This window comes from Amphiprion ocellaris, chromosome 3 (genome assembly GCF_022539595.1).
Source record: "Amphiprion ocellaris isolate individual 3 ecotype Okinawa chromosome 3, ASM2253959v1, whole genome shotgun sequence".
In the NCBI taxonomy this organism is placed as follows: Eukaryota; Metazoa; Chordata; class Actinopteri; family Pomacentridae; genus Amphiprion; species Amphiprion ocellaris.
Window position 1 is genome coordinate 38,234,557 of NC_072768.1, and position 27,877 is coordinate 38,262,433.

Here is a 27,877-nt window from a genome sequence, read left to right on the forward strand (position 1 = left end):
TTGTGATGTCACCGGCAAGATGGCGGCTTCCTTCGGAGCAACGCTGTTTCAGTGAAGCTGTTTTTAAATCCGCTGTTTCTGTTTCTGAGGAGGTTATTATTATTATTATTATTACGGTAAAAGCAGCGGTTCTTGTTTAGTTTTTTCTGCGGTTCTCTTCAGCGGAGCGTCGCTGTGGCTGCAGCCGAGATGAGGACTTTCTGCGGCAGAGCGAATCCGAGCACCGGAGCTCTGGACTGGGTGGAGGAAGAAGAATACGACTTCCATCAGGAGATAGCCAGGTACGTCCTCCAGGAGATAGCTAGGTCCTCCAGGAGATAGCCAGGTCCTCCAGAAGATAGCCAGGTACGTCCACCAGGAGATAGCCAGGTAGGTCCACCAGGAGATAGCCAGGTACGTCCTCCAGGAGATAGCCAGGTACGTCCTCCAGGAGATAGCCAGGTAGGTCTACCAGGAGATAGCCAGGTCCTCCAGGAGATAGCCAGGTCCTCCAGGAGATAGCCAGGTCCTCCAGGAGACAGCCAGGTCCTCCAGGAGATAGCCAGGTACGTCCTCCAGGAGATAGCCAGGTCCTCCAGGAGATAGCCAGGTAGGTCCACCAGGAGATAGCCAGGTCCTCCAGGAGATAGCCAGGTACGTCCACCAGGAGATAGCCAGGTAGGTCCACCAGGAGATAGCCAGGTAGGACCACCAGGAGATAGCCAGGTAGGTCCACCAGGAGATAGCCAGGTAGGTCCACCAGGAGATAGCCAGGTAGGTCCACCAGGAGATAGCCAGGTACGTCCTCCAGGAGATAGCCAGGTAGGTCCACCAGGAGATAGCCAGGTCCTCCAGGAGATAGCCAGGTACGTCCACCAGGAGATAGCCAGGTAGGTCCACCAGGAGATAGCCAGGTCCTCCAGGAGATAGCCAGGTCCTCCAGGAGATAGCCAGGTCCTCCAGGAGATAGCCAGGTCCTCCAGGAGATAGCCAGGTACGTCCTCCAGGAGATAGCCAGGTACGTCCACCAGGAGATAGCCAGGTAGGTCCACCAGGAGATAGCCAGGTCCTCCAGGAGATAGCCAGGTCCACCAGGAGATAGCCAGGTAGGTCCACCAGGAGATAGCCAGGTAGGTCCACCAGGAGATAGCCAGGTAGGTCTACCAGGAGATAGCCAGGTAGGTCCACCAGGAGATAGCCAGGTACGTCCTCCAGGAGATAGCCAGGTAGGTCCACCAGGAGATAGCCAGGTCCTCCAGGAGATAGCCAGGTCCTCCAGGAGATAGCCAGGTCCTCCAGGAGATAGCCAGGTACGTCCTCCAGGAGATAGCCAGGTCCTCCAGGAGATAGCCAGGTCCTCCAGGAGATAGCCAGGTGGGTCCTCCAGGAGATAGCCAGGTGGGTCCTCCAGGAAATAGCCAGGTGGGTCCTCCAGGAGATAGCCAGGTCCTCCAAGAGATAGCCAGGTCCTCCAGGAGATAGCCAGGTACGTCCTCCAGGAGATAGCCAGGTAGGTCCTCCAGGAGATAGCCAGGTAGGTCCTCCAGGAGATAGCCAGGTCCTCCAGGAGATAGCCAGGTCCTCCAAGAGATAGCCAGGTCCTCCAGGAGATCGCCAGGTACGTCCTCCAGGAGATAGCCAGGTAGGTCCTCCAGGAGATAGCCAGGTAGGTCCTTCAGGAGATAGCCAGGTAGGTCCTTCAGGAGATAGCTAGGTACGTCCTCCAGGAGATAGCCAGGTCCTCCAGGAGATAGCCAGGTGGGTCCTCCAGGAGATAGCCAGGTACGTCCTCCAGGAGATAGCCAGGTGGGTCCTCCAGGAGATAGCCAGGTACGTCCTCCAGGAGATAGCCAGGTGGGTCCTCCAGGAAATAGCCAGGTGGGTCCTCCAGGAGATAGCCAGGTCCTCCAGGAGATAGCCAGGTGGGTCCTCCAGGAGATAGCCAGGTGGGTCCTCCAGGAGATAGCCAGGTGGGTCCTCCAGGAGATAGCCAGGTGGGTCCTCCAGGAGATAGCCAGGTACGTCCTCCAGGAGATAGCCAGGTGGGTCCTCCAGGAGATAGCCAGGTCCATCAGGAGATAACCAGGTCCTCCAGGAGATAGCCAGGTCCTCCAGGAGCCAGGTGGGTCCAGCAGCAGCAGGAGGAGGAGAGGAGGGTTTAGTAGTGATGCTGGATTATTAGTGATGCTGGATTAGTAGTGATGCTGGATTAGTAGTGATGCTGGATTAGTAGTGATGCTGGATTATTAGTGATCCTGGATTAGTAGTGATGCTGGATTAGTAGTGATGCTGGATTAGTAGTGATGCTGGATTAGTAGTGATGGTGGATTATTAGTGATGCTGGATTAGTAGTGATGCTGGATTAGTAGTGATGCTGGATTAGTAGTGATGCTGGATTAGTAGTGATGGTGGATTATTAGTGATGCTGGATTAGTAGTGATCCTGGATTAGTAGTGATGCTGGATTAGTAGTGATGCTGGATTATTAGTGATGCTGGATTAGTAGTGATGCTGGATTAGTAGTGATGGTGGATTATTAGTGATGCTGGATTAGTAGTGATGCTGGATTAGTAGTGATGCTGGATTAGTAGTGATGCTGGATTAGTAGTGATGCTGGATTAGTAGTGATCCTGGATTAGTAGTGATGCTGGATTAGTAGTGATGCTGGATTAGTACTGATGGTGGATTATTAGTGATGCTGGATTATTAGTGATCCTGGATTAGTAGTGATCCTGGATTAGTAGTGATGCTGGATTAGTAGTGATGGTGGATTATTAGTGATCCTGGATTAGTAGTGATCCTGGATTAGTAGTGATGCTGGATTAGTAGCGATGCTTACGTAGGGTATAATTAATGTCTGATAACAAACACAGAACTTTAGAATCACAGAGACTCTGAGGAGGTTTTCTACTGAATGTTCTACATTTCTGACAATTTATCAAAAAATAAACATGAAAAGTTTGTGTGACTGAAATCATATTCAGACGTAACTGTTATGAGCTTTAAAGTCAAAGTACTCAGAGAAAAAATCTAAACTTTCATTTGCTAAAGTACAATTAAAAGTTTTTACATATTTAGTCTAAATATGACATAAAAACTCAAAATTGGGAAATACAGTTAAAGCTTTCACTTACCAAAGTAAAAATATAGTCAAAATCTAGAGTTAGTAAATTATTATATTAAAAGTAGAAGTTATGTGTTCAAAGCTTACTACGTTAAAATTATGAGATAAAATCACAATTAGAAAGAATATTAAATAAAAGAAAATCAAAGTTTTTACTGATGATGTTGACATTATGAGATACAGTCAGAATTTAGACTCACTGAGTAAAAATTCTGAACTAAAAAACTAAAATAATTATTATGTTTTATTTGCTGGATTTGTGATTTTTCTGTGTGAGACGGTTGAAGGTGTAAAATGGTTTCAGACATTCATTTCTCTTTGGTCATTTATGTGTTAAAATATCTTTTAAAATGGTTTGTAATGTGTTTGTTTTTACTGTGTGAGTAGGTGTTGTGTTAAAGTCCTGAACTAAACTGTAGAAACAAACAAACTGAATCTTTTCTATCCACATATTTATTCATATATTTGTGTTTCAGGTCCTGTTACGCCGACATGCTGCATGATCACGACAGGGTGAGAACGTCTTTCCGCTGTTCCCAGCAGTGATTCACTTACTTTGAGTTATGTCTGTTATTATTAATAATCCATCAATATCTGATATCTGCCATGGTCAGTTTGACAGTAAGGAGAATAAAGGAGATCATGATTTTCCTGCTTTAGCTTTTTAAATTAAGGAAACAAAAGTGAAAATTCTGAGGAAAACATCAAATTTGTGGAATTAAATATGTGAAAACTTTGAATTATTAAGCAAAAGTTTCAAAACACAATCAAAAGTTTCATATAATATGTCAGAATTATGGCCTGAAGAGTGAAAAGTCTGAGCTAAAAAGCAAAAATTTTGACTCTGTAGATCAAAATAGTAAAATTAAAAGTCAAATCTTTGCCCAACTAAGTTTTAACTCTAAAACACAATTAAAATGTTACACTTTTTTAGGTCAGAATTAGGAGATAAATAATCACAGTTATGAGAAAAAAGACACGACTTTTTAAGTGGAAGTTAGAAAATTCAGCAAAAAATTAGACTGAATATGTCAAAATGATGTCTTGAAGTCAGAAGTGTGACTTTCTGAGTGAAAATTATGAGACAGTGTCAGAATTTAGACTCACAACATCAAAAATAATGAGCTTTGAAGTCTAAATTATGGACTAAGAAGTCAAAACTTTGACCTGCTGAAATTTTGACTTGTTTGGTCCAAATTCTGGCCTAAAAATTCCAAATTCTGAGATATAATTTGACTGATAAAGCTGTTAATGACTCCGACTGAGTGTTTGTTAGATGTAAACAGATGTTTTTTTTCTCTTCTAGAATCAGAAATATTATGAAGGAATCCGTTCTGCCGTCAGCAGAGTTAAAGCTCGAGGTCAGAAAGTCGTCGTCCTCGACATCGGAACAGGAACCGGACTTCTGTCCATGATGGCCGCCACCGCAGGGGCTGATGTCTGCTACGCTGTTGAGGTACGGGTTTAAATAAAGCTTATTCTGTCAAAATACAGATTTAAATAAAGTTTATTCTGTCGAGGTACGGGTTTAAATAAAGCTTATTCTGTCAAAATACAGATTTAAATAAAGTTTATTCTGTCAAAGTACGGGTTTAAATAAAGCTTATTCTGTCAAAATACAGATTTAAATAAAGTTTATTCTGTCGAGGTACGGGTTTAAATAAAGTTTATTCTGTCAAAATACAGATTTAAATAAAGTTTATTCTGTCAAGGTACAGGTTTAAATAAAGTTTATTCTGTCAAAATACAGATTTAAATAAAGTTTATTCTGTCGATGTGCAGATTTAAATAAAGTTTATTCTGTCAAAATACAGATTTAAATAAAGTTTATTCTGTCAAGGTACAGGTTTAAATAAAGCTTATTCTGTCAAAATACAGATTTAAATAAAGTTTATTCTGTCGATGTGCAGATTTAAATAAAGTTTATTCTGTCGAGGTACAGAATGAGTTTAAATAAAGTTTATTCTGTGATTCTTTGGAGGTAGAGATCCACTTTTAATTTTTTTTCTATCGAGGTAAAGATCCAGTTTGTTTCCTGTTTTTATTATTTTTTTAAATTTCTATATTTTTATTCGTTTGTTTTCCAGGTTTTCCGTCCGATGGCTGAAGCCGCTCAGAGCATCGTGGAGAAAAACGGATTTTCTGATAGAATTAAAATCATCAACAAACATTCGACGGACGTCACCGTTGGTCCAGGTCAGGAAATGAAACTCTGGATGATAGAAAATACGTTCTTCTGACGGTTTCTGTCACTTGAACCATTTTTTTCTGAATTCTTCTGTCCACATCTACAAACTTAAAGTCTCTCAGATCGACTTCACTTTTTTTTTAAATCAGTGTTTATTTCCTTCATAAATTTTCCACCTTAGTCTCACAAAATATTCATTTTTTTGCTCATAAAATAGTGACTTGTTTTTGTCTCTTCAATTTTTTACTTAATTCTCAGAGATTATTAATGTTATTTATTCTTTTATTTGTTTAAATTTTTTCCTGTTTTGTTCTCAAAGAATATTTATATTTTTACCTCTTAGATATATGACTTTTTTTATTCCAAATTTACCATTTTAATCTCAGAAAGTGTTCAGTGTTTTTGTTGCTAAGTTGTCAGATTTCTGTCTTATAAATTTTCAATTTCAGAATTTTTAAAATGTTTTTTACTGTTAAATATGTGAGTGTTTTTTTGTAAATGTACAACTTTAGTCTCACAAAATATTCGTTTTTTTGCTCTTAAATGTGCAATTTTTTTTCTTTCATGTATGATTTTAATCTCAGAAAATGTAATTTTTGTTCTCATAAATTTGCAATTTTCTCAGAAATTTTCCACTTGATTCTCAGAAAACATTCAGTATTTTGCTCATAAATTTCTGTTTTTTTGTCTCATAAATTTTTCTTTTTAGAATTAAAAAAATTCAGTTTCTTTGTCTTGAATTTGAGTTTTTATTTCAGAAATTTTCCATTTTAATCTTAAAGTTTATTCATGTTTTTGCATCTAAATGTGTGGGTTTTTTCTCATAAATGTTCCACTGTAATCTCAGAGAATATTTATATTTTCTGCTCTTAAATATGATATTTCACTGTGCTGCAGATGGAGACATGCAGGAGAAGGCTAACATCTTGATCACGGAGCTGTTTGACACGGAGCTGATCGGTGAAGGAGCTTTACCCAGTTATGAACACGCCCATCAGAACCTGGTCCAGGAGGGCTGTGAGGCGGTTCCCCACCGGGCCTCGGTCTTCGCCCAGCTGGTGGAGTCGGAGCTGCTGTGGAGCTGGTCTCAGCTGCAGCCTCTGGAGGTGGACGGGTTTCTGCTGGCGGCGCCACCGGCCGTGGCTCGATGCGCCGGAGCTCATTCTGTCTGCGACATCCAGCTGAGTCAGGTGGACCCGAGAAGCTTCACCCCGCTGGGACCCGTTCTGTCCATGTTCAGGTAGGAGGAGGTTCTGGTTCTGTCCATGTTCAGGTTTTAGGGTCTGGTTCTGTCCATGTTCAGGTAGGAGGAGGTTCTGGTTCTGTCCATGTTCAGGTAGGAGGAGGTTCTGGTTCTGTCCATGTTAAGGTTTTAGGGTCTGGTTCTGTCCATGTTCAGGTAGGAGGAGGTTCTGGTTCTGTCCATGTTCAGGTAGGAGGTTCTGTCCATGTTCAGGTTTTAGGGTCTGGTTCTGTCCATGTTCAGGTAGGAGGAGGTTCTGGTTCTGTCCATGTTAAGGTTTTAGGGTCTGGTTCTGTCCATGTTCAGGTAGGAGGAGGTTCTGGTTCTGTCCATGTTCAGGTAGGAGGAGGTTCTGGTTCTGTCCATGTTCAGGTAGGAGGTTCTAGTTCTGTCCATGTTCAGGTAGGAGGTTCTAGTTCTGTCCATGTTCAGGTAGGAGGAGGTTCTGGTTCTGTCCATGTTCAGGTTTTAGGGTCTGGTTCTGTCCATGTTCAGGTTTTAGGTTCTGGTTCTGTCCATGTTCAGGTAGGAGGAGGTTCTGGTTCTGTCCATGTTCAGGTTTTAGGGTCTGGTTCTGTCCATGTTCAGGTTTTAGGGTCTGGTTCTGTCCATGTTCAGGTAGGAGGAGGTTCTGGTTCTGTCCATGTTCAGGTAGGAGGTTCTGGTTCTGTCCATGTTCAGGTAGGAGGTTCTGGTTCTGTCCATGTTCAGGTTTTAGGGTCTGGTTCTGTCCATGTTCAGGTTTTAGGGTCTGGTTCTGTCCATGTTAAGGTTTTAGGGTCTGGTTCTGTCCATGTTCAGGTAGGAGGAAGTTCTGGTTCTGTCCATGTTAAGGTTTTAGGGTCTGGTTCTGTCCATGTTCAGGTAGGAGGAGGTTCTGGTTCTGGTTCTAACATCTATCTTCTTGTTCCTCCTCCTCAGCGTGGACTTCAGCAGAGCCGTCAGCAGCTCCTTCCAGTCCCACTCCTCCCAGTTCGCTGCTCGGTCCAGGGGTCGGGCTCAGGTGGTTCTGTCCTGGTGGGATCTGGACATGGATCCTGCAGGAAGCATCGTGTGCAGCATGGCTCCCAGCTGGACGTACCCAGAACCAAAGACGGCTCCGGTGAGATGACTAGAAACCAGAAGAACATCCAGATGATCTTCAGTTTATTCAGAACCGTGGATACAAACCAAGCAGGAGCTTAGATTTCCGTGTTTCCTGTTTCAGTGGAGGGATCACTGGATGCAGAGCGTCTACTTCCTGCCTGCTGAGAGCAGCGTGAACGAAGGCGACCAGCTCCGACTGACCGTCTGCCACGATGACTACAGTCTGTGGTTCAGTCTGCAGCCGCTCAGGTACCGACACGCGTGTAAAACTCAACATGCAACACGTATGTGGAGATTCCAGCTCAAATCCTCACATTTTAGACTAAGTTCTGCTCAACCGTCTCCGATTTGCCTGAAATCTTTTAAACTGGACATCATACTGCTGCAGTTTTACTGTTCAAACCATGATACATCCCATAATATTGATGCTCAAAGCTGGTTATCATGAAAATTAACAAAAAACTGATTTATTCTTTAGAATGTGACACCTGGATGGAGGTAAAACTGATCTGGTGTCAGTTTTTAATGGAACTCAAATGTGTTTTTCATTCATCAAAAATTGATCTAATTACATGAGAGTTGTCTGAAATTATTCAAAAAGTCTCAAATTTCTCAAAATGTGTCCAAAATGACTCACAAATTGTTCAAAAAGACATGAGAATTGCTCAGAATTACTTGAAAACGGATGAAAATGACTCAAAATATGATCATAATGACTCAAAGAATTGTTTAAAATGACATGAAAGTTTCACAAAATTGCACAAATTCATCCAAATTTATGTAAAATTTGTCTTTCTTGTTTGGATTGTGACACCTGGATGTGTGTAACGCAGATCTGTTTGAACTCAAATACGTTTTCATTCATTGCTGAAAATGTCAAGACAAATGTCCAAAATTACACAAATATTGTCCCAAATTTCTCAAAATTTGTCCAAAATGACAAAAATTTGTCAAAAGTGACTCAATGTTTCTAAAGTCACAAAAAAATGTAAAATTACTCAAAAGTTATCCTAAATTATACTGAAATTATGCAAAATTATTCAAATCTGGATTATCTTCAGACTGTGACATCTGGATGGTTGTGAACCTGATCTGGTGTCAGTTTTTAGCAGAACTCAAATGTGTTTTCATTCATCAGAAATTGATCAAAATGTCATGAAAATTGTCCAGAATTACACAAATCACCCCAGATTTCTCAAAATTTGTCCAAAATGACAAAAGCCTGTCAAAAATGACTTAAAAAATCTTCACAATTACTCAAAAATTGTCTAAAATTATAGTGAAATTATGCAAGATTACCAACATTTTCATTATTTTCAGACTGACACCTGAATGAGTGTAAAAATAATTTGGTTGCAGTTTTTAACAGAACTTAAATGTGTTTTTCATCCAAAATTGACTCAAATTTCTCAATCATACTCAATCAAAAAATGTCCAAAATTACTCAAATTTGCCCACATTTTTGTCTTTAGATTATTCTGAGGAGGTCAGGTGGAGATTCTGTCAGATTTCATAGATTTTCTGTGTAATAATCTTTTATATATTTCCAGCCAGCAGATCCCTCAGACTGAAGCTCCGCCCCCTCGGCCCTCCTGCACCTGTCAGGCTCACCTGGTCTGGACTCGGCCTCGATTCGGTGAACTGAACGACAGACGGAGGACCGAGAGTTACGTCAACGCTCTGAAGAGTGTAAGTGTGTTTAAATAAGAGTGTGGTATAAATGTAGTATTATATGCAGTATAAATGTAAAGGTCGTACTAAATGCAGTATAAATATGAATGCAGTATAAATGTAAAGGTCGTACTAAATGCAGTATAAATATAAATGTAGTATAAATGTAAAGGTCGTACTAAATGCAGTATAAATATGAATGCAGTATAAATGTAAAGGTCGTACTAAATGCAGTATAAATATAAATGCAGTATAAATGTAAATGTAGTACTAAATGCAGTATAAATATAAATGTAGTATAAATGTAAAGGTCGTACTAAATGCAGTATAAATATGAATGCAGTATAAATGTAAAGGTCGTACTAAATGCAGTATAAATATGAATGCAGTATAAATGTAAATGTAGTACTAAATGCAGTATAAATATAAATGCAGTATAAATGTAAAGGTCGTACTAAATGCAGTATAAATATGAATGCAGTATAAATGTAAATGTAGTACTAAATGCAGTATAAATATAAATGCAGTATAAATGTAAAGGTCGTACTAAATGCAGTATAAATATGAATGCAGTATAAATGTAAATGTAGTACTAAATGCAGTATAAATATAAATGTAGTATAAATGTAAAGGTCGTACTAAATGCAATATAAATATGAATGCAGTATAAATGTAAATGTAGTACTAAATGCAGTATAAATATAAATGTAGTATAAATGTAAAGGTCGTACTAAATGCAATATAAATATGAATGCAGTATAAATGTAAATGTAGTACTAAATGCAGTATAAATATAAATGTAGTATAAATGTAAAGGTCGTACTAAATGCAGTATAAATGTGAATGCAGTATAAATGTAAATGTAGTACTAAATGCAGTATAAATATAAATGTAGTATAAATGTAAAGGTCGTACTAAATGCAATATAAATATGAATGCAGTATAAATGTAAATGTAGTACTAAATGCAGTATAAATATAAATGTAGTATAAATGTAAAGGTCGTACTAAATGCAGTATAAATATAAATGTAGTATAAATGTAAAGGTTGTACTAAATGCAGTAAAATGTGTGACTCCAGGTGCTGAGAGACGACAGCGTCTGTCTGTCCGTCAGCGATGGAAGTCTACTTCCTGTTTGGGCCCACATGCTGGGAGCTAAGAAGGTGATTAAACCTGATGAAGTGAAGCTTCCTGAATAAACTCAGATTCACTGACTGAATGTTTCTGTTTCTGCTCAGGTGTTCTCTTTGGAAAACTCCAGGATGTCCAGACAGGTGATCGAACAGGTAAAGTACAAACACTAAGCCTCGTTTTTTAGATGTTTCTTGGTATTTTTGTAGTTGTAGATGCAGCTCTGTGGAAAGGTTTGAAGTGCTAAAAGTTTTTTCCATTTTCAAGGTCCAGTAATTATTCATTCTTTTTTTTTATTTTATACAACATTGACTTTGAGTTTGGACAATTTTTTATCATATTTCAGAAAAAAACAGTAATTTTGGACAACTTTGTGTCAAAATCGTAAAAACAACTTGAACCTTGTCTGGTCAAACTTTCCTCACATCAGATTCTACTGATGTTAGTGCCTCAACAGTTGGTGAAATGTTGACCAAAGACTGGATTTCAGTAGAAATATGGATCCATCCATATATATACACTTACAGGAACCTCATGGAGACATAATACCAGCCTGGTTTGGAGATTTTGCACTTTTTTCCATTTTTGAGGTCCAATAATTATTCATTGCTGTTATTTTGGAAAATTTTAAGTCATTTTGAGCAGGTTTCAAGTCACTTTGGACAGTCTTTGTCTGATTTTGGACAAATATTTTGTCATTTTTAGCAAGCATCAAGTCATTTATAAATAATTTCTGAGTTATTTTTAACTGCTTTTTGGTCAAAACATCTAAAAACTGGAACCTTGTCTGGTCAAACTTTTCTCACATCAGATTCTACTGATGTTAGAGCCTCAACAGTTGGTGAAATGTTGACCAAAGACTGGATTTTAGTAGAAAAACACCACAAAGTTACAAATCTGACACCTTTTACAGTTTCTAGCTCTGATAAATGGTGTGATTTTAGTATTTTTTTTAAAAAGATAAGTTGCCTTTCTAACCCACTAGTTTCTTTGGGGCTTCGAAGTGTGTTTCTGTGTAAGAACACAACATCTAAACACATGAATGTTTCTGTATACGAGTAGAAAAACAGTAAACTCTGATGAATCCTGTTTGTGTTCAGGTGTTGGAGGCGAACTCGATGAAAGGAGGAGTGGAGCTGCTGGAGATCAGACCTGACCAGCTGACCAGTAATGATCTAGGAGGACAACAGGTTCGTCTGCTAAAGTTGAGCCAAACGTTTTGATACAAGCTCTGTGATTTTAATAGATGACGAAATTAAGCCTCCAGAAATGAAACTCCAACAGCCAGAATCATTTCCAGCAGATCTAAAGTTCTTGTAAGTGTATATATATGAATGATGCTCTCAGCTCTCATAGGAGGCGGTCGCACTTTTCCTTGCTCCGCAGCTATCTCAGTTCCTCCCTACCCTCATGTTTCCCTGCTTGCTGCATTTCTACGTCTTCATCTCGTCTGTCTGACTTGGAGCGATCGCTTGGCACTGGACCTTCAAAACACCGATCATGGAATTGATTAACTGGTCTCTCAACGCAATTGACAAGATTGTCGCCACAAAGAGCACAGGCCTAGGGGAGCCTACCTGCCCAGATGGGAGTTTCGTCTCTGGTTACGTGATCGACGCCTGGGGGAAGTGGAAGGGGATCATGTGCCTGGCACCCCTATCCGTGGAGGATGTGGAAGATGTTTATATATTTGGATTTATGATGACAGGCCTGCTGATAATTGGCTTGTTCACTGGCCTGAGCTTCTGGAAAATCAGGAAGACCGCAGACAGAAACGACGTCCAAACACTGCTGGTCTATGCAAACGAACGGATCACGGCTGCCGATTCTTGGTATGACGAACTCAATCGTAAGATGAACAATTTGCTTGGTGTGACTGTTGATTTGAGTCGCAGATTGGAAGCCATCATATGTTGTTAAATTTCCACATGAAGACAAAATGTAAGTAGTTTGTGTTCATCTGACACCAACATCTAGACCTCTATGAACATCTAGACCTCCATGAACACCAACATCTAGACCTCTATGAACACCAACATCTAGACCTCTATGAACACCAACATCTAGACCTCTATGAACACCAACATCTAGACCTCTATGAACACCAACATCTAGACCTCTATGAACACCAACATCTAGACCTCTATGAACATCTAGACCTCCATGAACACCAACATCTAGACCTCTATGAACATCTAGACCTCTATGAACACCAACATCTAGACCTCTATGAACATCTAGACCTCCATGAACACCAACATCTAGACCTCCATGAACATCTAGACCTCTATGAACACCAACATCTAGACCTCCGTGAACACCAGGTTCTGTTTCCTACCAATGAGTCCACATCAACATTTAGTCTAAATGTCTAAAAACTGGAACCTTGTCTGGTCAAACTTTCCACACATCAGATTCTACTGATGTTAGATCCTCAAAAGTTGGTGAAATGTCGACCAGAGACTGTATTTTTAGTAGAAATATGGATCCATCCATAGATATACACTTACAGGAACATTATGGAGACACAGTACCAACCTGGCTTGGAATTTTTCCATTTTTTTCCCCCATTTTAAGTTCCAATAATTACTCATTCTTGTCATTTTGGACAATTTAAAGTCATTCTGGGCAGATTTCAAGTCACTTTGGATAGTGTTTATCGAATTTTGGACAAATATTTAGTCATTTCTGGTAAATTTAAAGTCATTTTAGATCATTTTTGAGTCATTTTGACAGATTTTTAAGTCAAAATAGTTAAAACTGGAACCTTGTCTGGTCAAACTTTCCACACATCAGATTCTACTGACGTTAGAGCCTCAACAGTTGGAGAAATGTCAACCAAAGCCTGTATTTTAGTAGAAATATGAATCCATCCATATATATACTCTTACAGGAACTTTATGGGGGCACAATACCAGCCTAGATTGAAAATTTTACACTTTTTTTTTTCCTTTTTCAAGGCCCAATAATTTGAAGTCTATCCTCTACTGGATCCGTTCTTTTCTTTTGTGCATCTTCTAACCAAACTTAACAAACGTGTAACTCCAGATCTCGGTTCTGGTCGGAGAACCCTACTTCAGCACCAGTCTGTTACCGTGGCATTCCCTCTTCTTCTGGTTCTGTCGCTCTGCTCTGTCCGGACTCCTGCGACCCGACGCCTCCATCCTGCCTGGATCCGCCTCCCTGCACATGGTGGCCGTGGAGTTCCAGGTGAAAAAATGTTTTAGACGAGCTTTACCTACCTCCGTGACACCTAGAATAGGACGAGAAAAAACCCGGAGGAATTTCTTTTGCCAGATTTTGCTCAGAAAACACCTTATAAATAAACGTGTGTTGTTTTTGTGTGAATTTGTCAGGATTTGTGGAGGATCAGAGCTCCGTGTGGAACCTGTGAAGGCTTCGACGTCACTCCCATGGATGAAATGGTTCAGGTAAAACTTTAAAGATGTATTTTATCTCTCTTATTGATCAGTTTTTACTTCCAGTGAGATCTTCTGTGTGTAAAAATGCTCCTTTCATTGTCTATAATTGTTCTGACCAACCACCTACCACAGGTTACTGAAAATAGTTTACAATGACCAAAAAATGTCCAAAATTAAACCATTTCCCCCCCCAAAATGACATGAAAGTTGTCTAGAATTACACAAAAAATCCAAACCTACTCAAATTTACCTCAAAATTACCAAAACTCTGGCAGAAATGACTTGTTTCTTGGTAAAAATGGGACCTTTTCACTGCCTGTAATATGTTCTAGACAACCACCTGTTCCATGTTACTTGGAAATTATTGAAAATGACTAAAATGTCTCCAAAAAAAACTAAAGTCTCCAAAATTACACCAAAATTACTACTAATTTGTCCAAGATGACCGAAAATTTGAGAAAATGACTGACATTGTCCAAGATTACTTGAAAATTGTCCAAGTTTTTTTTAAATACAAATGATTCTTCCATTGTCTAGAACTTGTTTTGACCAACCACCTGTCAACACGCTGATGAAGTTTTCTCTGATGAATTATCAGAAAACAGAAATACATCCAGGGTACCAATGATTGTCTCTAGGACTCTGTCATAGATGTTAAACTGCTGCAGTTTTATTGTTCAAACTATGATACATCCCATAATACTGATACTCAAAGTCGGTCATAGAGAAAATGAACAAACAACAGGTTTAGCCTTTCAGTTGTGACACCTGCAGTGGATCAAATTCTCTTTTTATTTGCATCATTTTGTGGTAATTTTTAGTTGCTTTGGGTCATTTTGCGTCATATTTGGATTGTTTTTGCATCATTTTGTGGTAGTTTTCGTCACATTTTGGTGATTTTGTTTAACATTTTTGGTTATTTTGCATGTTTTTGTGTTAATTTAGTAGAAGTTTATCAGAAGTTTGTCATTTTGTGTCAAAATTTGGTCATTTTGTGTACATTTTGCATCACTTAACTGCTTTTTAAGCTATGATACATCCCATAATATTAATGCTCCAAGTTGATTGTTGAAAAAATCTAAACTCCAATGTGTTTTTTCTCCTAAATGTCGTGTGTCTGTCTGCTGTACTGATGAAGTTCTGAGGCTCAGAATTGATGGAAAAAGTGTCAATAATCATTCCGATAATCAATGAGTAATTAATCAGTGAAACTAGATCAGTTCAGCCTTTGATCATATGAGGACTGAACTATTTGCAGCCTCATTAGCAAGTTGCCACAAGTTTGGTTCAGTTGTATCAGCTAATTGGCCGTAGTAATGCCGTCCCAGTGAAAGTTAGCTCTGGTCAGAGGGCATTAACCACCACAGAAGTCTTTGTCATGGTGCCCGTTGCTAGCTAAACTCCCATAGTGCGCTCTGCTTTAACATGAACTGTAGTCTGGGTGATGCCTCCTCTGGTCTCTACAGTATTAAACAGGAAGAAGCTCCACCTGGTGGAACAACCAGGAACTACAGCTGATCTATGAGACATCTACTGACATGCACGACCTTCTACTTCTGGATAATCGGTTAATCGGTTATTTATCAGTGGCAATCAGTCAATTAATAGTTAACATCGCTAGTTTAAGAGCAAATCATCCATAAAACTCTTGATTATTGGTTTATTGATTATCCATCTCCGGTGTGTCTGCAGAAGTCTCTGGATTTCCGTGAGTCCCGTGAGGCCGAACCTCATCCTCTGTGGGAGTATCCCTGCCGGGCCTTGACTCGGTCCGAATCAGTCATGACCTTCGACTTCACCCAGAGCGTCCCTCAGCAGCCAATCAGCAGCCAGGGATCGTTACCATTCATCAGGTAGAGTCAATTAATGTGTTTTATCTCCTGTAAGAGCCAATGTTGTCGACAGTCCTGTTTATTTAGATAATCAGACAAAAGTCGAAGAAGAAACTGGTCTTTTATATGTGAAGTTTTTCCAATATCTTCCATTATTGATCTCCAATCAGCAGTAAATAGATGGTGATTGATTATAAACAGAGTTTTCAGGTAGAGGCTGGTATGTTTCTCTATCTCTGTCTTCTGAGGTTTTTACATTCCATCGTGTGTTTCAGGGCTGGTCGTTGCCATGGCGTCGCCTTGTGGATGGAGTACCACCTGACCGATGACATCACCGTCAGCGCCGGTCTGACTGGACCAATCAGTGAGCAGGTCAGTCTTTCATTGGTTTATTCCATCTTAAACAATCACATTTTCAGAACAGTTTCTCCTCGACCAGCTCTGATTTACCTGAAACTTTTTTTTATCATAAACTGCAAACATTTATCACGATTTTTTTTTATTATTTTAACTTAATACATCCAGTAAACTAGAAAAAGATCCGAACAGATCTGTGTATTTGGTCCTGATTATATTAAATGATCTAATGTAAAGATAATTCATAAAAAAGACACTAATTCATGACAAGTCTCCTCAAAACCAACATTTCTATACATGGAGTCTGAAAATTAAAAATATGCCCATTTTAAAAACATTATATTTAGAGATCTACTAATACTTTAGTTTTTGTGGTACAACTTGTCAAACCCGCTCAATCAGTTATGAAAACATTTACTTTTTTCATGTTTATGACCAAGTATTTCATATTTAGACTTTTAAATGTGTGAGAAGCACAGTAGCTGCTGCAGGTAGAACTAGTTTAGTCCAGTGGTGCTCAACCAGTGGTTTGGGAGCCTCTGAAGGGACACCAGATCAATCTGAGCGGTCGTAAGATCATTTACAGGATGGTTCTGAAACATAAATCAGTTTTTGCAGCAGGGAATCACTGGTTTCATGGGGAACAATGCATTTTCTCAGCCTGTTTTTGTTGATGTAGAGGAATAATTCGCGCTACAGTTGAACTACAGGGTAAAGTATTAAATCTGTCGTTGTTTTTCATCCTCCTGCAGGGCGACTGTGTTTGGAGCCGACACAGGAAACAGGGAGTTTATTTCCTCAGGACGCCGGTGGAGAGTTCAGGTGACGGCAGATCTGCAGTTTCTTACAGCTTCACCTTCGAACCCAGTTTAGGAGACATTAAGATGGACTTTAATGTCACGTCTCAGTGATGTGACAGCTCAGTTTCACCTTTTAGCTTTTATACTGAACAGATTTACAGAAAGCAGAATTGAACCACCAGAACGGAGCTGACGCTGTTATCAGACTGAACATTATTCATGTTAATCTGTTGGTTTTTTGGGTGAAAGCTGAAGGAAAATTGCAGTTTTTGCTTTGATATACAATGTTTTGTTTCCAGAAGTCTCTACAATGAAGGTAGAGAAGTTACCAAAACCCCAAGATGTAGAATTCAGGAAGTAAGTTCTCAGATTTTGTTCAGTTATTTGGGACCTAAAACTAAATTCTGTAAAATATTTAGCCTGCATTTTGAGGCTTTCAAATGTTTTCAGACCTGGTTTGGTGAATAAAAGTAAATGTTTTACCTAGAAAGCCATATTTAGGTTTCATTAATCATTAATCAAGAAACTTGGTGAGAAAACAGACAGAATGATTGAATGGATCCATTAGAGGCACATTTTTTAAATGATTCATTCTTGAAAATGGAAAAAAGTGCAAAATTTTCAATCCAGGTTGGTATTGTATCTCCATAAGTTCCTGTAAGCATATATATCTATGGATGGATCCATATTTCTACTAAAATCCAGTCTTTGGTCGACATTTCACCAACTTTTGAGGCTCTAACATGAGTGTTTTTTCATGGTATCCATTTTCATGGTCCAATATTGACTAGTTTTTATCATTTTGGACACCATTAAGTCATTTTAGGCAGCACTCAAGTCACTTTGGACAGTCTTTATCTAATTTTGGACAAATATTTTGTCATTTTTGGCATATTTCAAGCTATTTTAAATCATTTTGACAGATTTTTAGGCCAAAATGTCTAAAAACTGGAACCTTGTCTGGTCAAACCTGAAATTGGCTTTCTAGTTTTTTTGAGGGTAAAGATACAAAATTTCCCAAGTCTGGAGGAATGAAATTCTCAAAATTCAACCAAAATATTTGACAGAACTTAGTTTTGATTCCCAAACAAGTAAACTGGCGATACAGTAACACAAGGACATGTTTGAATTCTGGTTTAAGTTTATTTGAAAGACATGAAACATGGCAACAAAAACACTCCTTTGCCTTCATATATACATAAATAAGCATCGGTTTGTTGGTGAATCGTAGACGGTGAACATCGTATTGTTGTGAATTCATCCACGGAGCCACATAAAGGTCAGAGTTTTCAGTTTCCTCTCAGTGTGTTTTACTTTCATCTGATGTAGTTTAGGGGAACACAGTGATGATGTGACTCTATGTGATGCATTTATTGACTATTATTCATTTTTAAGGGCTTACAGCTGATTTAAACTCCAAACTCTGTACTGAATCTCATCTAGAGAGAGTTATATGTGCAGCATCAGTTACTATGAAGAGCTAGCAGGCAGATTTCAACATACCTGCTAATCCAATAATTCACTTAACACAGTAACAGCTGGATACAAAAACCAGAGAAAATGACCTGATGTCATTGGAAATCGGTCAATAAATGCATCACAAAGTGTCACAACATCTCTGAATTCTGTTATATCTGCAGCATTTTCCCCTAAACTGTTTATTTGGAGTAAATAAATCTGCTTTACTGGGCTCCATATGTAATGGTGTGAATGTAAATAAAGATCAATAAATGCATTTCAGTGCTTTAAATACTTCAAATAACCCTCCAGGTGAATGACGTTTCTGCTCAACAGATGTTGTTTAGTTCTACTGATGAAACTCCGCGTGACTGAGGATTCTCATTTGATCAAGATGACTGCACCTTAAAGGATAATTCTGGTACTTTTAAACCTTTTCATCCCTATTTTTCTGTCTCTTTTTTGGCTCTAAATAACTAAAGAAGTCAAAAATGTAGAGCTGCAACAATTGATTAGCTGTCAACTAATAAATTAATCAAACTATTTCAATAATCTGTTGTTATTTTGAGGGAAAAAGAGTCAAAATTGCAGCTTCTTAAATGAAGAATCTAAACATTTTTGAAAATGTGAGATTTCAGGTTCATTTTGAGGGTAAAATTATAAAAATTTCACTTCTGAAAACGTGAAATTATCAAAATTCAACCCAGATATTCCACAGAACTTAAAATCTGAGAAGATGGAATGACACTTTGATTTTTGACGTATTTATTTGAACTTATTTTTACGAGCTGTTAGATTAAATCTGCATTAGTCGTTTTAATCGATAAACTTTGCCTTTAAATAGAGCTGCAATAACTAAATTGACAATTATTGAATTAATCACGACTATTTTGAGAACAAATTTAAGTAATTCTGTAAGAAAAAAGTGTAAATTCTCTGATTTTAGATGATTAAATGAGAGATTTCAGATTTCTGTGACCGTTTCCTGAAGCATGTTTTCACTTCATTCCTATGTTAATTAATTCATTGCAGTAAATGAGAGATGTTAGGTTTCACAAACATTTCTTTAAACACATTTTACTTTTGTGAATTATTAAATTAAATCTGCCAGAGATAATCCTGCAGAGTCAGTTTAAGCCACAAACTTTATCTTTAAATGCTACTAATAAACAGAGCTGCAATGATTTAATAGATGAATTGACAATTATTGAATTAATCACAGGTATTTTTTTTATTAAAGTCTAAATTCTCTGATTTCAGCGTCTTAAAGAATTTAACCACTTTTATGAATGACAGATTCTTGAATTTCATTTTATTTAAACTTTATTCTTATGATTTACTGAATTTAGTGCAAATAAAATTAAATCTGCAAACACAATCCTGTATCAGTTGGTTTAAGCTGTAAAATTTGACTTTAAATGCGACCAATTAATAGAGCTGCAATGATTAATGTATTATACTTGATCATAACAATTTTGAGTAATTCTTCGCTAAAAAGTCTTCATTTCTGAGATTTCACCTTCAAAAATGTGATTTTTTTCCTCCATTATGACAGTAAACTGAATATTTTTTGCATTTTTGTACTTTTTATAGACCAAACAACTAATGAATTAATCAAGAAATCAATCAGCACTGAAAAAAAATCATTAGTTGTCGCCCTAAAAGTTGTTTTTGCTGTCATCGACAGAAACAACAATTACAGCAAGATTCTTGTTCAATATTGGACCAAATACTAACATTTTTTAAAATAATTTAGAGCCAGAAAGACTGAAAATTATGGCTCAGGCTTATAAATAACTGAATTATTTTTAAATTATCACATCATAATTAACAGTAACACTGAAAACAATCATTACTTTGCAGCTCTAAAGATTATTCTGTTGGCATGACTGGATGAAAACAAGAATTATTGCTGTGTTTTTGCTCAATATTCGATCAAATCCAAACATTTTTTACTTTTTTAAAAATCATTTAGAGCCAAAAAAGGTTGGAAAATTCGGGTTTGGGTTTAAAAGCAGCTGAATTATCCTTTAAAATCTCATCATAATGTGTAAATTATCAGCAGCAGGAGTAAAAGTGGAACATTTTCATTTAAATCTTCCTCAAACTCAAATTAAACTGCATCTGACGGTGATTCTGGTGAATTTCTGGGCAACAAGTCGTCGTTTTCTCACCGACCTCCGAACATCTCGACCACGTTCGCTCTGAAATCACGGCTTTAATCTTCAGGAGGATGAGATGAAGGAATGATGTGGAGCAGCAGAGGTTTAATATTCGATGCTTTCAAGCGTCCGTCAGCGTCTTGTTGTCCAGAAGGATCTTCTCTCCGGGTTTGAAGGCCGGCATCCCCAGGTACGGGCAGCTGGCGCATCGGAAGGCGTCGCCAAGGTAACACTGGTCAATAAACAACAATATTTATTCACCAGTTGGCTTTAAGAACAGCAGAGATACCAGAATAAAGTGGTAAATGAAGGATACTCACACTTCCACAGGCAGATTTTGGCAGGTTTGTCTTCTGTTTGGCTTTACTCTCCTGATCCAACTCCTCTGCCAGACCACACGTGCTGCACAAAATACACTTTATTATGTCGTTTTTAAAACACAGTGGGGGATAAAAATGCCAAAATATGTACCTGAGTAAAGATTAGTGTTGAAAAATAACTACCAGAGTTAGAAAAACACAACTTTAGCAGCTATAGGAGTTAAAGTAGCTTTAAAAAAATAGTTTTCCTGCTTTGTCTGATCTTAATCAGTTCAAATAAATCACCCAAAGTAACCAAAAGTTGTTCGTGTGCTACATAAAACATATAATGTCATTATTAAAGGGTTTTTTTAAACACAGTGGTGAATGAAAAAAATAGCCAAAATGTGTAGTTGAGTCAGAAAAACACGACTTTAGTAGCTAAAGTAGCGTAAATAATGATTTCCTCATTAACTAAGAACATAAAGGCCAACAGCAGCAGCAAATACATATGAAATGACTTTAATTCTTCAGTTTTAATGATTAATCAGTTACTGAACTAACTCCGGAGGCTCTTTGTTTAATGAAAATCAAACATTTCGGTGTTAAACTCACCAGTTCTTGCAGGCTTTCTTCTTCTTAGCGGCTCCTTCTCCACAGCTGGGAGCTTTCAGAGAAGCTGCATCTGGTTTCTTTAAATCGTCTTCATCCAGCAGAGCGTCAGAATCTAACAGATCCTGAAGAAAAGACGGTTTATTGGATAAACCTCGATGATATTCATACAGTCCTGCAGTAAATCCTCATTTCTGAAGGTTTAAATGTTCAGTTATTGTTGAAATTAGAGATGCAGATTCAACTGGTGTGTTCATTTCTATGCAGCATATTATATAGACAGATGTTTTTACTATTTTATCCCATAATCTAGGTATTTATTAATCTATTTCTGATTTCTTTTTGCACTGGCATTGTCTTTTTGTTTATTCTCCTTCATGTAGTTCTTTAATCTCATGATATTTTCCATTAAGGTCAATGAAAGGTGTTTATTAAAAGACAGAGAATGTCATTTCTTTTTTCTTATTCCACCACAAACATTGTCAGAATTCATACTTGTTACTTCACTTTAAATCTAACGGACTCTTAATCCATCACTCACCACGTCGTCGTCGTTTATGTCGTTGGCCGACAGCGTCCACATTTTGACTGTGTTTGGATCCAGAGCAGGTTTCTCTGCTGAAAACAGAATTTAGCAAATATTAGCTTCATATCAACTCTGAGAACTGAACCCATGACGCCGTCTAAAGACCAGAGGGACGAACTACGAAGCCAGATTAGTGGGTTGGTGAGGTAGGATGGTCTGGAAGTCAGAGTTTACAGTGTCACAAAGGTGGTTCTCTTTTAACCTGGCTAGATCTCCATGGTAACTGATGCTGTAGAGCTAGATCTCCATGGTAACTGATGCTGTAGAGCTAGATCTCCATGGTAACTGATGCTGTAGAGCTAGATCTCCATGGTAACTGATGCTGTAGAGCTAGATCTCCATGGTAACTGATGCTGTAGAGCTAGATCTCCATGGTAACTGATGCTGTAGAGCTAGATCTCCATGGTAACTGATGCTGTAGAGCTAGATCTCCATGGTAACTGATGCTGTTGTGACGACCCTCCATGTGGACACCAGGTGTGTCTGATCAGGAGCTGAGGGTCTCCACCTGACTGAACCACACCTGTAATCAGTGGTTCAGCTGCATTTAACTGCTCTCCTCTGCAGTCTAGACAGGGTTCGCTGACAGGAGCTGGTCTCTGTGGAGATCCAGCCTCACCTGTGGGTTTTTGTGTCGTTTGGGCCTTGACAGCATTGTGAACTGCTTTTAGTTGGCAATAAACCTTTGTTTTTCACCGTACAGTGGTTGTCTCCGAGCTTTTGTTGCAAATGTGGAGCCGAGTTGTAACAAATGGAGGCTCGTCCAAACAGTCCAACCGGTGTGAACAGCGGCAGCTGGTCTGTGTGAGTGCCGTTGTGGGCGGAGACTGTGGTTTTTATGAATGACTCAGGTGCTTTGTATTGTCGGGAGTGACGCTGTGTGGCCTGTTCATTCATTCCGTTTAAGAGGATCGGCGCGTTCTGGGTGTTCGGAGACACGTCTATGGTGAGTAGACAGATCTTGGAGTTCTGTTAAGTGCTCGCTCTGATACTGTGTTTGTTTCTGAGTTCGTGTGTTTCTGTAGCGGCACAGCGGTGGTAAGTCACTGTGGTTCTGTCTCTGTTAGACTTCAGAGCGAACTCCTTTGGAGTCCGTTGGGGGGTCGGTAGTGTGGTGAGAACGTGGTTGGAGCAGTTGTCTCGGGAGCACGTCTGAGGCTGCAGGTGGAGTCGCCGATCCTCGGTTGCTTCACGGCCTGCGGGAGATCAGTGCGTAAATACCCGCCACAAGTAGCACCTGAAGACTAGGGGGGAGATCAGCTAGATACTGGTGGAGGCAGTTAGAGGGACGGAGCCACGGTGACCAGTCAGCTGTTTCCGCTGCAGAGAGCTTAGTGACAGAGCAGCTGATTAAGGCCTTGTCCACACGTAGCAGGGTTTTTGTAAAACCGAATATCCTGCCCCCTCCGTCTAGAAAAAAACTTACATACACACCACCTCGTTTTCAGAAAAAAACTTCATCCACACCTAACCGCATAAGTGCGTTTTTCAGCACATTCATAAGCATGCCGGACCTTTAGGTGGCAGTAGTTCCCCAAATCCTAGCAAGGTGGTGGAGAATAACCGTCCTTAACGTCGTCCTTCGCCTGTGTTGTTGAATGTGGAGCAGTATCTGGGCTTGTAAAAACAAGCAAGTAAAAAGCGCCTGTACAAGAAACAGCACCCAAAACCTTGTGAGAGCGTCCATACTGTTACCCAATGTAAACACGGGTCGCATATGTGACGTAAGAAGATATTTTGTCGCAGGCGGTGACGTTTCGAAACGCAAAACCCCGGTTACTGATGTCCACATGCAGACGCATAAAACGGAGAATTCGCAAATCTTCACTTTGGTCGGAGTTTTTAAAAAGAATCGTTTTTGATGACGTAAATCTGCGTTTTCGTGTGGATGATAGGCCGAATCGTAGAAAAATATCTTTGTTTTGTGAGATACCCGGCTACGTGTGGACAAAGCCTAAACCTGTCGGTATCATTGTGGTTATTCGGTTTGTGCTGAGTCGTGGCTTCGGTGGAAGATTTTTTGAAAGCTCCATCAGAGGAGCTGTTAGAGCGCTGTTCACGGGAGCAGTTAGTGAAAATAGTGGAGTACTTTAAAATGGATGTAGGTGATAAACGATCTAAAGACAATATGAAACACATCCTGAAAAGGAACCTACTTGATGCAGGAGTTCTCCAGCCTAAAGTTCAGGCTGTGGAGGCTGAGTTAGACTCTGGTGAAGCTGCTGCTGCTTCTGGTGAAGATGCTGCTGCTGGTGAAGCTGCTGCTGCTTCTGGTGAAGCTGCTTCTGGGTGAAGCTGCTTCTGGGTGAAGCTGCTGCCAGCAGTTCAACTTTAACACTTGAGCAGCGTGAGAGGTTGCTGATGTTACAAGTGGAACTGAAAATGCTTGAGCTGGAGGAGCACTTATTAAGCCTGAGATCTGCTGGTGTCCTGGGTCAGACTCCTGGAGGTTCGTCTGGTCCTCCATCTTCATTTGATGTGTCCACGAATCTGCGGTTGGTTCCTCCGTTTAGTGAACGTGATCCTGATACGTTCTTTTCTTTGTTTGAGAGAACGTTACTCCTGCAGTGTGTTCTCACAGGTAAGGCTCAGGAGGCGTATTGTGCTCTCAGTATTGCAGACAGCAGGGTCTATACTTCAGTCAAAGCCGCTGTTCTTAAGGCCTATGAGTTGGTACCTGAGGCCTACAGACAGAGGTTCAGGTCCTGGGAGAAGTCTGGTCACCAGACTCACATGGAGTTTGCCAGGGAGCTAAGTATGCATTTCCATCGGTGGTGTTCTTCACTAAATGTTCATACATTTGATGCTCTGTGTGAGTTAGTTATTCTGGAGCAGTTTAAGGATTCAGTTCCTCCACATATTGCCGTCTATATTAGTGAGCATAAGGTGAAGACAGCAGAGGAAGCAGCAGCCCTCGCCGATGTTTATGTATTAACTCATCGTGGGGATTATGACTATCGAGCTCCAGAATCTGGTAAAAGTAGAACAGATAGGTCAGTGTATAGTCAGGCACAGGGGGACCAGAAGAACATCTGTCACTACTGTAGAGGTAGGGGATACTGGAAGGCTTAATGTCTGTTAAAAAGTAATCCTGAAGGTGGGCAGGTGGAGCCTGTTGCACTCGCTGCTCCTGGCAGGAGGTTTACTGGTGTCGTCTCTCCTGGGGTGTGTTCTCGCAGAGTTAAAGGGGAATCTGCAGTTGTCCATGGGAGGTTGCAGTCTGATTTCTCAGCTTTTGTGTCTGATGGCTACGTGTCACTGGTAGGTAGTGATGTTAAAGTACCAGTTAAAATCCTGAGAGATACTGGAGCGAGCCGCTCATATATTGTGAGTTCTGTGCTGCCATTCTCTCAGTTCACTGCTACTGGTGATAAGGTTCTGATGAAGGGAATGGGTTTGGATGTGCTGCCTGTTCCAGCTCATAAACTGAGGTTGGACTGTGGGTTGGTTCAGGGTGAGGTGACCATGGGGGTGCGATTGGGCCTTGACAGCATTGTGGACTGCTTTTAGTTGGCAATAAACCTTTGTTTTTCACCGTGCAGTGGTTGTCTCCCAGTTTTTGTTGCAACTGTGGAGCCAAGTTGTAACACTGTGGGGCTAGATCTCCATGGTAACTGATGCTGCGAAGCTAGATCTCCATGGTAACTGATGCTGTAGAGCTAGATCTCCATGGTAACTGATGCTGTAGAGCTAGATCTCCATGGTAACTGATGCTGCGACGCTAGATCTCCATGGTAACTGATGCTGTAGAGCTAGATCTCCATGGCAACTGATGCTGCGAAGCTAGATCTCCATGGTAACTGATGCTGTAGAGCTAGATCTCCATGGTAACTGATGCTGTAGAGCTAGATCTCCATGGTAACTGATGCTGTAGAGCTAGATCTCCATGGTAACTGATGCTGCGACGCTAGATCTCCATGGTAACTGATGCTGTAGAGCTAGATCTCCATGGTAACTGATGCTGTAGAGCTAGATCTCCATGGTAACTGATGCTGCGACGCTAGATCTCCATGGTAACTGATGCTGTAGAGCTAGATCTCCATGGCAACTGATGCTGCGAAGCTAGATCTCCATGGTAACTGATGCTGTAGAGCTAGATCTCCATGGTAACTGATGCTGTAGAGCTAGATCTCCATGGCAACTGATGCTGCGAAGCTAGATCTCCATGGTAACTGATGCTGTGGGGCTAGATCTCCATGGTAACTGATGCTGCACCACTAACCTGGTTGGGAGCAGGTTCTGTCCAGAGTTTTTGATTTAATTTTAAGGGTTTTGGGTTTTTTTTAGGTGAGGAATATGTAGAAAAAAATGCAAGTAGGAAAAAACATGACGAATCCTTGATTTTTTTTATTTTTTTTTTTCTCATATTCAGAACATTTAAGGTTGTTTGACACAGACACGTGGTTCAGTACGTTTGGTTTAGTCGTGCATAAACACCAGAAAACTAATTACAGAATAATTCTCTTGTGGACAAACGTACGTTTTTAAAAACAATAAAACTCGTACCTGGCTTGGCTGCTTTCTTCCCGAAGGACAGTTTGATCTGACTGGATGATCCCATCTCGTAGTCGGGTTTGGAGGCTGAAATGCGGATTCTAGTCAGAGTGTTTCCTTGGTAACCGGTGGAGGTCTGGAGGGAGTTTAAGGCTTCTGGACTGAGTTCTGTTTTACGGAGCTGATGGGAGAGAAAACAAAGACGATCAACAGACTGATATAATTATTGACTTTTAATAAAATAATAATGTTAGGAAAACATGAAAACCTTTAAAGCAAGAATGGAAACATTAAAAAAGACGTAAACACACGAAAATATGTTTCTGATGAATATTTTGACAAACTGAGATGCAAGAAATCAGTTTTGTTGAATATTAAATGTTTTAATTTAAAATTCATACTGTTTCTTACAAAAACACAGTTCACCAGTTTAAGTGGTGTTTTAACAACTTTTTTTCTGAAAACAGATGAAATTCTGAAAATTCTGCCAAAATAATGGACAGAAATTAGCTGTAAATGAATACAAAACAAAATAAAAAAATGAGTAAAATGTGAACAAACTGAGACGGTGCAGCTACATATTCTCTCATATTCTCTGAATTGTGTCTCAGAATGACCCCAGAATAAACTTATTAAACTCTCAGAGGTTAGTTTTATGTTCTTCAGTCTTCATGAATCCGTTCACTTACTTCTGTCACTGACGTGAATCCGGACAACTTCAGAGTCGACATCAGCTTCTCAGCGGTTCTAACAGTCTGAGCTTCTGTACCTGAAACACAAACGGATGAAACTCAAATGAACTGCAGCACAAACAGAAACTAATCAGAGCAGCACACGGCCTCGGATATCTGGTATTTAAAACACAGAGGATTCATAAATGGGCACTACAAAGCTTATTTAGTCCTGTTTTGTTTTGTTTTTGGAGGTAATTATATCCATGTGAAACATAACGTAGAGTTTCTGGAGTGTTTTACTTGATTAGTGGCACCATGTTGGGGAAAAATGAGGTTTTAAAGATCTTTTCTGATAATTATAACTGCCATCTAACTCTCTGAACACCAAAACTAATAGCAGGTTTGAAAGATATTGTCTTAAAGGAAGAAATAATAACTTTCTTTTTTTCAAATCGACAAAATTGCTGTACGTATCATAGCTAAAAACTGTAATTTTCAACTTTACGATCATCTTTGAATCCAAAATGAGTGAAAATAATAACTTTATGCAGTTTCTATTAAAAACAGAGTTTACGGAACACTTTGAGAGGAAAAAGAGGACAATCAGGAAGAAAAATGTCAACAGAAAGCCTGACAGAAGAGAACCAAAATGCACGACTGTATTTTTGTGACAAAGACGTGTGAAAATTCTGAGTTCTAGGAGTCACTGAACACTCAAGACTTACATGATAAACGTGGTCTTTACAAACGTTGTAGTCC

General features: G+C 39.6%; 2 protein-coding genes across 3 annotated transcripts in view; one reads left to right on the forward strand and one right to left on the reverse strand.

Annotated features, from left to right (window-relative positions):
- prmt7 (protein arginine methyltransferase 7) lies at positions 1 to 18,568 on the forward strand. 2 transcript variants are annotated; one of them, XM_055009163.1, is made up of 16 exons: positions 1 to 281; positions 3,579 to 3,615; positions 4,409 to 4,558; positions 5,190 to 5,298; positions 6,188 to 6,530; positions 7,455 to 7,635; positions 7,741 to 7,868; positions 9,170 to 9,308; positions 10,371 to 10,454; positions 10,530 to 10,577; positions 11,523 to 11,612; positions 13,471 to 13,632; positions 13,779 to 13,853; positions 15,537 to 15,697; positions 15,952 to 16,048; positions 16,786 to 18,568. In XM_055009163.1, the coding sequence occupies exons 1-16, from the start codon at positions 190 to 192 to the stop codon at positions 16,942 to 16,944; spliced, it is 2,055 nt and encodes a 684-aa protein (XP_054865138.1). In that variant the 5' UTR covers positions 1 to 189; the 3' UTR covers positions 16,945 to 18,568. The 2 variants fall into 2 exon arrangements, with proteins under 2 accessions (XP_054865138.1, XP_054865139.1); XM_055009164.1 differs by lacking the exon at positions 1 to 281 and adding an exon at positions 2,078 to 2,085.
- The window catches only part of ciapin1 (cytokine induced apoptosis inhibitor 1), a 14,462-nt gene continuing 4,541 nt past the window's right edge, over positions 17,957 to 27,877 (reverse strand). The window contains exons 4-9 of the mRNA XM_023261739.3: positions 27,134 to 27,213; positions 26,457 to 26,625; positions 21,906 to 21,982; positions 21,368 to 21,489; positions 20,774 to 20,855; positions 17,957 to 20,685 (exon numbers count right to left, since the gene is read on the reverse strand). Coding sequence (XP_023117507.1) covers positions 20,575 to 20,685; positions 20,774 to 20,855; positions 21,368 to 21,489; positions 21,906 to 21,982; positions 26,457 to 26,625; positions 27,134 to 27,213 — 641 coding nt within the window. The 3' untranslated portion in view covers positions 17,957 to 20,574. The remainder of the gene's footprint in view (positions 20,686 to 20,773; positions 20,856 to 21,367; positions 21,490 to 21,905; positions 21,983 to 26,456; positions 26,626 to 27,133; positions 27,214 to 27,877) is intronic.

Bases quoted from the DNA above. Each gene is read 5' to 3' on its own strand.
- prmt7 (XM_055009163.1), top strand. From the start codon at position 190: ATGAGGACTTTCTGCGGCAGAGCGAATCCGAGCACCGGAGCTCTGGAC. The intron at 6,531-7,454 runs GTAGGAGGAGGT...CCTCCTCCTCAG, and splicing joins CCCGTTCTGTCCATGTTCAG to CGTGGACTTCAGCAGAGCCG. The intron at 10,455-10,529 runs GTGATTAAACCT...GTTTCTGCTCAG, and splicing joins ACATGCTGGGAGCTAAGAAG to GTGTTCTCTTTGGAAAACTC.